The sequence below is a fragment of the Oncorhynchus clarkii genome, chromosome 12, assembly GCF_045791955.1.
Source record: "Oncorhynchus clarkii lewisi isolate Uvic-CL-2024 chromosome 12, UVic_Ocla_1.0, whole genome shotgun sequence".
NCBI classification, from domain to species: domain Eukaryota; kingdom Metazoa; phylum Chordata; class Actinopteri; order Salmoniformes; family Salmonidae; genus Oncorhynchus; species Oncorhynchus clarkii.
Window position 1 is genome coordinate 98,418,957 of NC_092158.1, and position 12,993 is coordinate 98,431,949.

Sequence of the window (12,993 nt, forward strand, 5' to 3'; positions counted from 1 at the left end):
AGTGTGTGTTTGTGTGTGTGTGTGTGTGTGTGTGTCCAGTGTGTGTCTGTGAGTCCAGTGTGTGTGTGTGTGTGTGTGTCCAGTGTGTGTATGTGTGTATCTAGTGTGTGTTTCCAGCAGGTGTGTGTGTCTGTGTCCAGTGTGTGTGTGTGTGTGTTTGTCCAGTGTGTGTGTGTCTTCGTCCAGTGTGTGTGTGTGTGTTTGTCCAGTGTGTGTGTGTGTGTGTGTTTGTCCAGTGTGTGTGTGTCTTTGTCCAGTGTGTGTGTGTGTGTGTTTGTCCAGTGTGTGTGTGTGTGATTGTCCAGTGTGTGCGTCTTTGCCCAGTGTGTGTGTGTCTTTGTCCCGTGTGTGTGTGTGTGATTGTCCAGTGTGTGCGTCTTTGCCCAGTGTGTGTGTGTGTGTGTGATTGTCCAGTGTGTGTGTGTGTGTGTGTGTGTGATTGTCCAGTGTGTGTGTATCACTGACAGAGGGACACTGAGTCACCATCCCACCAAACCCTGAACCCTGGATAGAGGGGCTCAGTGAATGTGGAGGTGAATGTGATCAGGTGGGTCAGTGTGTCAGAGGAGGCTCTATAGAAGGACAGAGTGCCGGATGGCCAGTCCAGATACACTCCTACTCTGTGGGAGCTGGAGGGGTGGACGTCTAAGGTAGAGGAAATGTTATTGTGCCAGGCAATGTAACGGTTGTCACAGCAGTACAGGCTCCAGGACTTGTCATTACATCCAAGACAACAGTCCTTACCCCTTCCTCTCCTGCTGATTCCTTTATATGTCACTCCTATTTCATCCCCTCTCCCACTCCACTCTACCTCCCAGTAACAGCGCCCAGTCAGACCCTCTCTACACAGCACCTGTTCCCAGTCCTCAAATCTCTCTGGGTGATGAGGATACGGCTGCTCCTCTGTCCTCCATGTCACCTTTCTGTTCTCCTCAGACAGAGAGAGGCGTCTGTTTACTGTGTTTAGGTCCAGTGTGAGATCACAGGCATCTGATGGATGAAACCAGACACAATATTAGAAATCATCATCATTCACATTAGAATGTTAACTCACTTTTCACTAATTCATTTAATGTAGATGTTTCTAGGTATCAAAAGGAGAAGTTAAGGTAACTTGAGACTTGTTGAATGATCATATGTTATACTGTATGGTAATATAAAACACACTTATTCCCATTAATTACACACACACACACACACACACTGAACACACACACACACACACACACAGACACACACACACACACAGACACACACACACACACACACAGACACACACACTGAACACACACACACACAGACACACACACACTGAACACACACACAGACACAGACACAAACACTGAACACACACACACACAGACACACACACACACACACGTATATAGCATATATCAAGCGAATGTTTGTCTGTGTGTGTGTGTGTGTGTGTGTGTGTGTGTGTGTACTGTGTGTGTGTGTGTGTGTCTGTGTGTGTGTGTGTAAACTTTGGTGTCCCTGATTTCTGCTTCTGTAGAACTACAGCTGATATTTAATACGAACAAGTCAGTAATGATGGTGGTCTTTGACTTTGACTTAACTTGAATTAAGACTTATTCTTAGTAACATTCAGTCAACACTCACATTTTCTAAGTCCAGGTTTCATTGTGTTCTCTCCACCATGTTCCACACTGTAGCGGTAAGCAGAAGAACAGACAGTCATTGAGGGATATACCTGAACTCACACACACACACACACACACACACACACACACACACACACACACACACACACACACACACACACACACACACACACACACACACACACACACACACACACACACACACACACACACACACACACACACACACACACACACACACACATATAGCATATATCAAGAGAATGTTTGTTTGTCTTTGTGTGTGTGTGTGTGTCCAGTGTGTCCAGTGTGTGTCCAGTGTTTGTTTGTGATCAGTGTGTGTTTGTGATCAGTGTGTGTGTGTCCAGTGTGTGTGTGTCCAGTGTGTGTCTGTGTGTGTGTTTCCAGTGTGTGTTTGTCCAGTGTGTGTGTGTCCAGTGTGTGTGTGTGTGTGTGTGTGTGTCCAGTGTGTGTGTGTCCAGTGTGTGTGTGTCCAGTGTGTGTGTGTGTGTGTGTGGTGTGTGTCCAGTGTGTGTGTGTGTGTGTGTGTGTGTCCAGTATGGGTGTGTCCAGTGTGTGTGTGTCCAGTGTGTGTGTGTCCAGTGTGTGTGTGTGTGTGTGTGTCCAGTGTGTGTGTGTGTGTGTGTGTGTGTGTGTGTGTGTCCAGTGTGGGTGTGTCCAGTGTGTGTGTGTCCAGTGTGTGTGTGTGTGTCCAGTGTGTGTGTGTGTGTGTGTGTCCAGTGTGTGTGTGTCCAGTGCTTGTATATGTGTGTGTGTGTTTTTGTGTGTGTGTGTCCAGCGTGTGTCCGTCCAGTGTGTGTGTGTCCAGAGTGTGTGTGTCCAGAGTGTGTGTGTCCAGTGTGTCCAGTGTGTGTGTGTGTGTGTGTGTGTGTGTGTGTGTGTCCAGTGTGTGTGTGTCCAGTGTGTGTCCAGTTTGTGTCCGTCCAGTGTGTGTGTCCAGTGTGTGTGTGTGTCCAGTATGTGTGTTCAGTGTGTGTGTCCAGTGTGTGTGTGTGTGTGTGTGTGTGTGTGTGTGTGTGTGTGTGTGTGTGTGTGTGTGTGTGTGTGTGTGTGTGTGTGTGTGTGTGTACTGTGTGTGTCCAGTGTGTGTGTGTGTGTGTGTCCAGTTTTTGAGTTTCCAGTATGTGTGTGTGTCCAGTGTGTGAATCCAGTGTGTGAGTCCAGTGTGTGTGTGTGTCCAGAGTGTGTGTGTGTGTGTGTGTGGGTGTCTGTGTGTCCAGTGTGTGAGAGATTGAGAGATTTACACTGCACTGAACTCACTGAACACACACAACTTTGTCCACATACAGACAGGACACACACACACTGGACACACACACACAGTAACAAATAATTTGTCCAAGTGGTGGTCAGAATGTTTGTCTTAACCAGTCTGATAAGTCAAACATGTCTGATATGAACATTGACATAAACCCTCTACATACTTGAGTTTCTCCAGTCTGCAGTGTGGATCCTCCAGTCCAGCAGAGAGCAGTCTGACTCCTGAGTCTCCTGGGTGATTGTAGCTCAGGTCCAGCTCTCTCAGGTGTGAGGGGTTTGACCTCAGAGCTGAGACCAGAGAAGCACAGCCTTCCTCTGTGACTAGACATCCTGACAGCCTGCAAAGAGTCAAATCATATTAAAACCACACTGATATTCTTTGGTGGTAAAAATATAGGCAGTTTATTTTTTCAACATATTCAGATATATCAGTATCCTGAAACCTGCCATATCTATTCATAAATGAATGTATCATTATTATAAATTATCATAATATTACTTGTAGAGAGAAAAATGTATAGTGCAAATATGTGAGTATACAGTCCACACCATATCTATTTAGACAGTGAGGTATCAGATTTAGATTGTATTGAGTATACAGTCCACACCATATCTATTTAGACAGTGAGGTATCAGATTTAGATTGTATTGAGTATACAGTCCACACCATATCTATTTAGACAGTGAGGTATCAGATTTAGATTGTATTGAGTATACAGTCCACACCATATCTATTTAGACAGTGAGGTATCAGATTTAGATTGTATTGAGTATACAGTCCACATCATATCTATTTAGACAGTGAGGTATCAGATTTAGATTGTATTGAGTATACAGTCCACACCATATCTATTTAGACAGTGAGGTATCAGATTTAGATTGTATTGAGTATACAGTCCACACCATATCTATTTAGACAGTGAGGTATCAGATTTAGATTGTATTGAGTATACAGTCCACACCATATCTATTTAGACAGTGAGGAATCAGATTTAGATTGTATTGAGTATACAGTCCACACCATATCTATTTAGACAGTGAGGTATCAGATTTAGATTGTATTGAGTATACAGTCCACACCATATCTATTTAGACAGTGAAGCTAACATTTCAAATGTGGCTCTATTCTCCAACAAAACATGCTAACCTCTCACCATTACCAATAACAGAGGGGGGATGATCTTTGTTCTTCTGTAACTTTCTCATTCATCATCATTCACGATTCATTCATGATTATTCATAATCATGGTAGCATCAACATGAATGTAGAAGTGTTCAGAAACATCTTCTATTCTTACTGACAATACAAGTGAAGTGACTCCAAAATGACAGGACATTATTCACCATTCAGTTTCTATTAGGAAAAACATCCAAAACACAACCAAGACAAACTGCAAATAAATTCAACAAGTTAGTAGAATCACAAGCTTGATGTAATCACTGCAGGCATGGAATATGGGACCAAATACTAAACTTATGGCAAGTTAATACACTATAAGTGAATGTGTGAGAGTAATTGTGACTTTTTCAAATGGGAGAACTACATACATAAAGTACTGACCTAATACTGACCTCAGAGTCTCCAGTTTACAGTGGGGATTCCCCAGTCCAGCAGAGAGCAGCTCCACTCCTGAATCCTTCAGGTCATTGTTACTCAGGTCCAGCTCTCTCAGGTGTGAGGGGTTTGACCTCAGAGCTGAGACCAGAGAAGCACAGCCTTCCTCTGTGATTCCACAGCCTGACAGCCTGACAAAGAGATCATCATGACTTCCCAAACACACTGTTAATTTAACAACAGTAGTGTAGAAGGACAATGGCAGATGCATTTGGTTTATTCTCTCAAAGAACATATAGATTCATCTTCCGTTTCCAAGAATTGTATGGTCATATTGTTATACTAATGTGAAAATCAATGCATTAATTCAGTATGTTTTACAATATAATATTAAGATACATATTATAATACATATTTTTCTCTAAACTGAATATTTCTTCCTGATGATTAGTTCTTATATGTCATTTTATTTACTCACAGAACAGCTCTGGAGGCTTTGACCACTGGCAGCAGCCTCAGAAGACCTTCCTCTGATCTGGAGTATTTCTTCAGGTCAAACACATCCAGCTCTTTTTCTGAAGTCAGCAACACAAAGACCAGAGCTGACCACTGTGCAGGTGACAGGTTGGGTATTGAGAGACTTCCTGAGCTCAGGTATATTTGGATCTCCTCCACTAGAGAATGGTCATTCAGTTCATTCAGACAGTGGAACAGATTGATGCTCCTCTCTGGAGAGAGATCCTCCCCGATCTTCTCCTTGATGTACTTGACTGTTTCTTCATGGCTCTGTGAGCTGCTTCTTGTCTTTGTCAGTAGACCTCGTAAGTGCTTCTGATTGGACTCCAGTGAGAGGCCCAGAAGGAAGCGGAGGAAAAGGTCCAGGTTTCCTGTCTCACTTTGTAAGGCTTTATCCACAGCACTCTTGTAGAAAGTAACTTCAGGCTCGTCGTTTGTTTGCAGTTCATCCATTAGATTCTCATTGTTGTTGATGAATGAGAGGAACACATATACAGCAGCCAGAAACTCCTGAATGCTCAGATGAACAAAGCAGAACACCTTGTCCTGGTACAGCACACATTCCTCTTTAAAGAGCTGTGTGCACAATCCTGAGCACACTGAGGCTTCATTGACGTCAATGCCAGCCTCTTTCAGGTCTTCTTCATAGAAAATCAGATTGCCCTTCACAAGCTGTTGAAAAGCCAGTTTTCCCAGTGACAGAACGCTCTCTTTATTCCAGTGTGGACCTGTCTCTTCTTTCCCAAGATACTTTTCATTCTTCTGTTTGGTATGAAACACCACAAGGTGTGTGTACATCTCAGTCAGAGTCTTGGGCATCTCTTCTCTCTTCTGTTTCAGCATGTGTTCAAGGACTGTTGCAGAAATCCAACAGAAGACTGGAATGTGGCACATGATGTGGAGGCTCCTTGATGTCTTTATGTGTGAGATGATTCTGCTGGCCAGGTCCTCATCACTGAATCTCTTCCTGAAGTACTCCTCCTTCTGTGGGTCATTGAACCCTCGTACCTCTGTTACCTGGTCAACACACCGTGAAGGGATCTTATTGGCTGCTGCAGGTCGGGTAGTTATCCAGAGGAGAGCAGAGGGAAGCAGATTTCCCTTGATGAGATTTGTCAGCAGAACATCCACTGAGGTTGACTCTGTGACGTCCCAACAGATCTTGTTCTTCTGGAAGTCTAGGGGCAGTCGGCACTCATCCAGACCATCAAAGATGAACAGAACTTTGTACTTGTTGTAGATGGAGATTCCTGATTGTTTGGTTTCCATTGAGAAGTGATTAAGAAGTTCAATGAAAGTGTGTTTGTCCTCTTTCATCAAATTCAGCTCCCGAAAAGGGAATGAAAATACAAATTGGACATCCTGATTTGCTTTTCCTTCAGCCCAGTCCAGAATGAACTTCTGCACAGAGACTGTTTTTCCAATGCCAGCGACTCCCTTTGTCAGCACAGTTCTGATAGGTTTGTCTTGTCCAGTTAAGGGTTTGAAGATGTCGTTACATTTGATTGCAGTCTCTGGTCTTGCTTGTTTCCTGGTTGTTGTCTCAATCTGTCTCAGCTCATGTTCATTATTGACCTCTCCTGTTCCACCCTCTGTGATGTAGAGCTCTGTGTAGATCTTATTGAGAAGTGTTGGGTTTCCTTGTTTAGCGATCCCCTCAAATACACATTGAAACTTCTTCTTTAGATTAGATTTGAGTTCACGTTGGCAAATCACAGCGAGCTCATCTGAATCTAGAAATAACACAGAGGATATTAATATTACGTCTTTTAATGCCTACAGTATTGTAGGACTGTTGTAAAGTTTTACATGATAATAATGTATTCTTTTAACTGACTGTATAAATGTGTAAATGTTTTCATAATGCATTACAGACTGGTGTGACTGATTACATTATTATTGGTATTATTGATGGTATTATTAATGTTGTCTCTCTCTCTCTATTAATTAATCACCACAACACATCCCTGCTGCTACTTGATGAGGTCACTAGGTGTTGTGTTTTGAGAACATGAAATATAAAATAAATAAATAAATATAAATGTCACTGAGGGACTTTAGAGGGTCTACACCAGAAGTTAAAAGTTATAGGAGGAAGGTATATAGTGGAGGGTCTACACCAGAAGTCTACACCAGAAGTTAATGGTTATACACCAGAAGTTAATGGTTATAGGAGGAAGGTATATAGTGGAGGGTCTACACCAGAAGGTAATGGGTATCTGTAGGAGGAAGGTATATAGTGGAGGGTCTACACCAGAAGGTAATGGGTATCTGTAGGAGGAAGGTATATAGTGGAGGGTCTACACCAGAAGGTAATGGTTATAGGAGGAAGGTATATAGTGGAGGGTCTACACCAGAAGGTAATGGGTATCTGTAGGAGGAAGGTATATAGTGTATGCACTAAGCTTGGAATGTGTTGGTGCAGGGAAGTGATTACATGTGGCAGGCATTGATAAGGGGAGAGAGTCATGGATTAGTGATGGAGGGGGTCAGATGAAGTGAGGAAGAACAGATATCACTAAGGTTTATAGAGCAACATAGATACATTGGCTGTTCGGCTGCGGAGGAGGAGACTCAGCCTAGGAGAAAGGGAGGAGGAGACTCAGCCTAGGAGAAAGGGAGGAGGAGACTCAGCCTAGGAGAAAGGGTTAAATATCAGTGCTTGTGTCAGATGTTTTGTTGTCTGAATAACAGCTGTACCGACCCCTTGGGAAGAATTCAACTTGGTTAAAGCTTCTCTAGTGTCCGTGACTTATTTACTCTGAAAAATTACAGTGTTATGACTGCTACAATATCATTGAGTTACACAGCTACTTTAGCTGTACTTTAGCTACAACTTTTAAATGTTATAAAACAGCATTCAACATGAGGCAGACAGATCTTACATTTCTCCAGTGTGTCAGCAAGCTCCTTCTGGTTCATTTTCCTCAGGACGTGCAGTGTGATCTTCAGAGCCCCCTCTCTGGCACTGCTCTCCTGCTTCTCATCTTCAGCATCCACCACTTCCTTATCCTGCTTCTGACTCTCAAAGCCTTCTGGGAGTTCTGGACTAAGAATCCTCTTGAACATCTTCAGCTCGTTCTTCACAAATGTCATAATATTCTCTTCAAGCATCTGAAATAAATCAAGTAACTAAGTTAAGCAAGAGAATAAATGCTTTCTCATTAACACATTAATGTATGATTGACAGATCAAATTTACTTGAGATAAACGAAAACAAATGTACATAATAGGACCACATACACTGAATATGGAGGCCAGGTCTGTTTGATGACTCTGGGAAGACTGATCACTGAGAATCTCTGACTGATCTCTCCTGTTGGTTTCTGTGGACAAAACATGAGATTACATCTCCTCATCCAGGGAGTACACACACACACACGCACACACACACACACACACACGCACATGCACACACACACACAGGGAGGGAATGTTGTGTTTGTTTAATATTGTTTTAGGACTATGAAAATGGACAAAAGGATGAGCCTATGGATTATGAAAACAACAACAATAAATGGGAAAGTGGGAGAAGAGAAATGACTAGAGACAGTGTTGTTTAACTCACTAACCAGGACCCATGAGTTCTTCTTACCTTGGTTCAGTGAAAAGTCTCCCTTTCTAAACTGTAAAGGTTGCTCCATAGACCGGTCACTCTTCATGGACACACAGCTGGGAACAGGGGAGGCTGGTCTCTCCTGCTGGATTGGTCTTCAACACAACAGAGACAAACATGACATCTCTCATCTACTCTGAGCTCAGATGGGGAAACATAAGAAGAGTTTCACAAATAGAACTGACTTCTAGACGTTAGTTAATGGCGCGAGCAGTGTGTCATTATTAATAACTAAATTAATTTAGCGTCACGAGCGTTGTAGTCAGTCTGTCAGCCCCGCTAAAAGGTTGGTGTCGTTACTCTGCCTTCTCCGGGGGATGTTGAGGTAAATTTACTAACCGGGAGGGTTGAATGATGTAATTTATTGGAGTGCTGGAAGATGCACTCTCAAGGTTGTTTACTCACAATATCAGATATTAAGATGATTTTTTATAATGAATGTATACTGAGGTTGAGGTTCTGACTAGTGATTATTTACCCGGGGTTCAATACCTGCTATTGAGGCGCCCTGAAAATAATATTCAAAAGTTCGGTCCTTGGACACAGACGGGTTAAACACTAAAGTTACCGTCCATCTAGTGAAGAGAGGAGAACCGGACAGAGGTAGCCAGCATCCGTCAACGAGAGAGGGAGAAGCCTCACCGGGATTTAACAGGTGGAAGAAACAACCGGGGAGCTCCATCGGTCCACAAGAAATGCAGACAGCCGGTGATGATGTAGTGGTAGCTATGGTAACTAGGATGCTGCTGGTAGAGTAGCTAGCTAGCTTACCGAGCTGTACCGACTAGCTAGGATAACTAGGATGCTGCTGGTAGAGTAGCTAGCTTACCGAGCTGTACCGACTAGCTAGGATAACTAGGATGCTGCTGGTAGAGTAGCTAGCTAGATTACCGAGCTGTACCGACTAGCTAGGATAACTAGGATGATGCTGGTAGAGTAGCTAGCTAGCTTACCGAGCTGTACCGACTAGCTAGGATAATTAGGATGATGCTGGTAGAGTAGCTAGCTAGCTTACCGAGCTGTACCGACTAGCTAGGATAACTAGGATGCTGCTGGTAGAGTAGCTAGCTAGTTTACCGAGCTGTACCGACTAGCTAGGGTAACTAGGATGCTGCCGGTAGAGTAGCTAGCTAGTTTACCGAGCTGTACCGACAAGCTAGCAGGTCGTTCGTCTGTCCCTCGTCTCGATGATGAATCCGGTGAATCACAAAATGAAACAAGGATAGAGAGTGAAAAGGATCTGGCTACACTCACACTGTCCCTGACCGTAAAGAAAAAAGCAAATTGAACAGTAAACTTCGGTGTCTCAACACTGTAACAAACTCCATCATTATTCCCCAAGATCACCTCAGTCCACTCTGCGCGTAACCGGCTTGGCGCCACACCGAACGTGGACGCGGACAGTTCTGTACGGGGACGCGGACAGTTCTGTACGGGGACGCGGACAGTTCTGTACTGGGACGCGGACAGTTCTGTACTGGGACGCGGACAGTTCTGTACGGGGACGCGGACATGAGCAGTGCAACACAATCAACTAAACCCAGTCTTTACAGTGGGTTACATTGATAATACTCATTTTTTATTATTATGTAAAACAAACATTCTGTTTTTTTTTATAACAATATGTTGAGATCTGGGTCCACATCCACAAAGCGTCTCAGAGTAGAAAATTGGTCGTATAAGTGCTGAGAATAAAGACAGTTTACACTTATGGGTATAAATTAAAGCTATGCATGAAGTCTCTAGTCCCACCTAGTCGGCAGATATTTAGGACACCTCGTGAGCTGTCCTAAGTAGTTAAGAGTTAACAGCAGGTGTCCTAAGTAGTTAAGAGTTAACAGCAGGTGTCCTAAGTAATTAAGAGTTAACAGCAGGTGTCTTGATAATACCATAGAATAATTCAGTTAGTCAGTGGTTCCTGCACCACATGTAATTGCTTTGTAGTAGTTAAAATAATGTTTTATATTTCTATATGATCAATCCATTAATAATATGCAACAGTATGTCTTGTGCTTTTGGCAATGATTTATGTATGATACTTATGTAAACAAGTAATACCATGTTTGTCTGCATAGCATTTTGTCTTCATTTTAGCAGATTAATTCAAGCTTATTTCTGAAGATTAACTCAGGTTTTCACCCAGCGGCTAAGGAGTTGGAGCTGTGGAGGGAGTATGACCTATGGCTGAAAGGTGGCTGGTTCGAATCCCGGGCCGGGTGCTGGAAAAAATGGGTGGACTTGTTCTGACCACTGGAGGGCTGCTGGGTTCCCATCCTCAAAACAGGAACCTTTTGTTGATCAGAACTCTAGAGGTTCATTGAACCCAAAAATATATACTTTTAGTGATTCCATATTTTAATAAACACGTTTTTCTTCTGATTATTTAAATATCTTCATCATATTATTTCAAGTTCTCCCTTTGGAGCACAACATCATGTTGTTATTTAATTATCTCCATCATGTTATTTCTCCCTTTGGAGCACAACATCATGTTGTTATTTAATTATCTCCATCATGTTATTTCTCCCTTTGGAGCACAACATCATGTTGTTATTTAATTATCTACATCATGTTATTTCTCCCTTTGGAGCACAACATCATGTTGTTATTTAATTATCTCCATCATGTTATTTCTCCCTTTGGAGCACAACATCACGTTGTTATTTAATTATCTACATCATGTTATTTCAAGTTCTCCCTTTGGAGCACAACATCATGTTGTTATTTAATTATCTACATCATGTTATTTCAAGTTCTCCCTTTGGAGCACAACATCATGTTGTTATTTAATTATCTCCATCATGTTATTTCAAGTTCTCCCTTTGGAGGATAACAACATCACATTGTTAAATAATAATCCTAAATTGTGCATGGATATAAATTGGGCAGTTGAAGACAACTAGGGTGTAATATGTGTTTGATGAAAATGAACATTGTATGCAATGTTGTAGGAAACATTATTGGCAAGGGACTTGATACCTACTATGCCAAAGATATTTAGAGTTGTTAAACGGGTGTGAAGAGTGTTGATGTAACGGTTATATTGTCAATATTCTGCTGGTAACAACCATCACAATTGGTAAAAAATAATATTTAAGAGTAGGCAAAGTGGTCGTGTCATGTGAAAATTCTATCAAATGTCTAACATTGCAACGAGTACAGTCAGGGTGCCGTGGAACCCCTGCAGTACCTCCACAGACCCCGGATTGAGAACCCCTGCAGTACCTCCACAGAACCCGGATTGAGAACCCTGCAGTACCTCCACAGACCCCGGATTGAGAACCCTGCAGTACCTCCACAGACCCCGGATTGAGAACCCCTGCAGTCCCTCCACAGACCCCGGATTGAGAACCTCTGCAGTACCTCCACAGACCCCGGATTGAGAACCCCTGCAGTACCTCCACAGACCCCGGATTGAGAACCCCTGCAGTACCTCCACAGACCCCGGATTGAGAACCCCTGCAGTACCCCTGATTTAGCAGATGCTCTTATCCAGAACGATTTACAGTTTGTGCATTCATCTTAAGATAGCTATTTATTTTGGAAATAAACTTGATAAATTATTCATAAAATTATCATCTTACCTCTTAGCTTTGGTGTCATGTCCCTCAGAGAGATGAATTTTAGAAGCAGGGCCCCCCTCCTCTCTCTTCCCGGAGAGACTCATTTTAGAGCACTGACCCCTAAACAGAGATCCAGCATGTTGGTTGTGGTTAACACAGTGACAACTAAACAGAGATCCAACATGTTGGTTGTGGTTAACACAGTGACAACTAAACAGAGATCCAACATGTTGGTTGTGATTAACACAGTGACAACTTATTATTGATTGTCAATTGTTCTCATGTATTCATTATCTCTTTGAGAAATAAAACATTTACTAACAGACATAGAAACAGTCAGGTGATTTAATGCATCACATGAACATGTAGTTGTGACATTTCATATCCATGGTAACTGTCAATAATAATAATAAGTCACAGTTTGTTAAGGTAGTTATAGACAGTACAGCAACACAAGGCCATGTCTCAGACTTATTTATATTAATTAATTAATTAATTAATTTTATTCTTTAAAAGTGGCTATTTATTGTCTTTCAATCTGTTGTTTTCTAAACGTATCTGAGAATGTGTTACGGTGCGTGAATGAGGACCCAAAAGCGAATCAACTTAAACAGAGCTTCTTTAATTACCAAACATAGGTAGGCTCAGATGGACTGGCAGATTCCGACAGGACAGGACAAGGTTACAGCAAACATGACGACAGTCTGGTTCAGGCATGAATGACACAAACAAACAAGAATCCGACAAGGACAGGAGCAGAAACAGAGAGAGATATAGGGACCTAATCAGAGGGAAAAAAGGGAACAGGTGGGGAACGGGGTGAATGGGTAGTTAGAG

General features: G+C 42.4%; 1 protein-coding gene across 3 annotated transcripts in view; it reads right to left on the reverse strand.

The window, feature by feature from the left end:
* Positions 1–383: 383 nt before the first annotated feature.
* Positions 384–12,993, reverse strand: part of LOC139421726 (NLR family CARD domain-containing protein 3-like) — a 118,554-nt gene continuing 105,944 nt past the window's right edge. Inside the window, exons 1-9 of one of the 3 annotated variants that reach the window (XM_071172841.1) lie at positions 12,178–12,260; positions 8,573–8,688; positions 8,221–8,303; positions 7,863–8,091; positions 4,940–6,710; positions 4,479–4,652; positions 3,071–3,244; positions 1,624–1,670; positions 384–990 (exon numbers count right to left, since the gene is read on the reverse strand). In XM_071172841.1, coding sequence (XP_071028942.1) covers positions 458–990; positions 1,624–1,670; positions 3,071–3,244; positions 4,479–4,652; positions 4,940–6,710; positions 7,863–8,091; positions 8,221–8,303; positions 8,573–8,688; positions 12,178–12,260 — 3,210 coding nt within the window. In that variant the 3' untranslated portion in view covers positions 384–457. Of the gene's footprint in view, positions 991–1,623; positions 1,671–3,070; positions 3,245–4,478; positions 4,653–4,939; positions 6,711–7,862; positions 8,095–8,220; positions 8,304–8,572; positions 8,689–12,177; positions 12,261–12,993 lie in introns of those variants that run through there. The other 2 variants (XM_071172840.1, XM_071172842.1) reach the window with 2 other exon arrangements.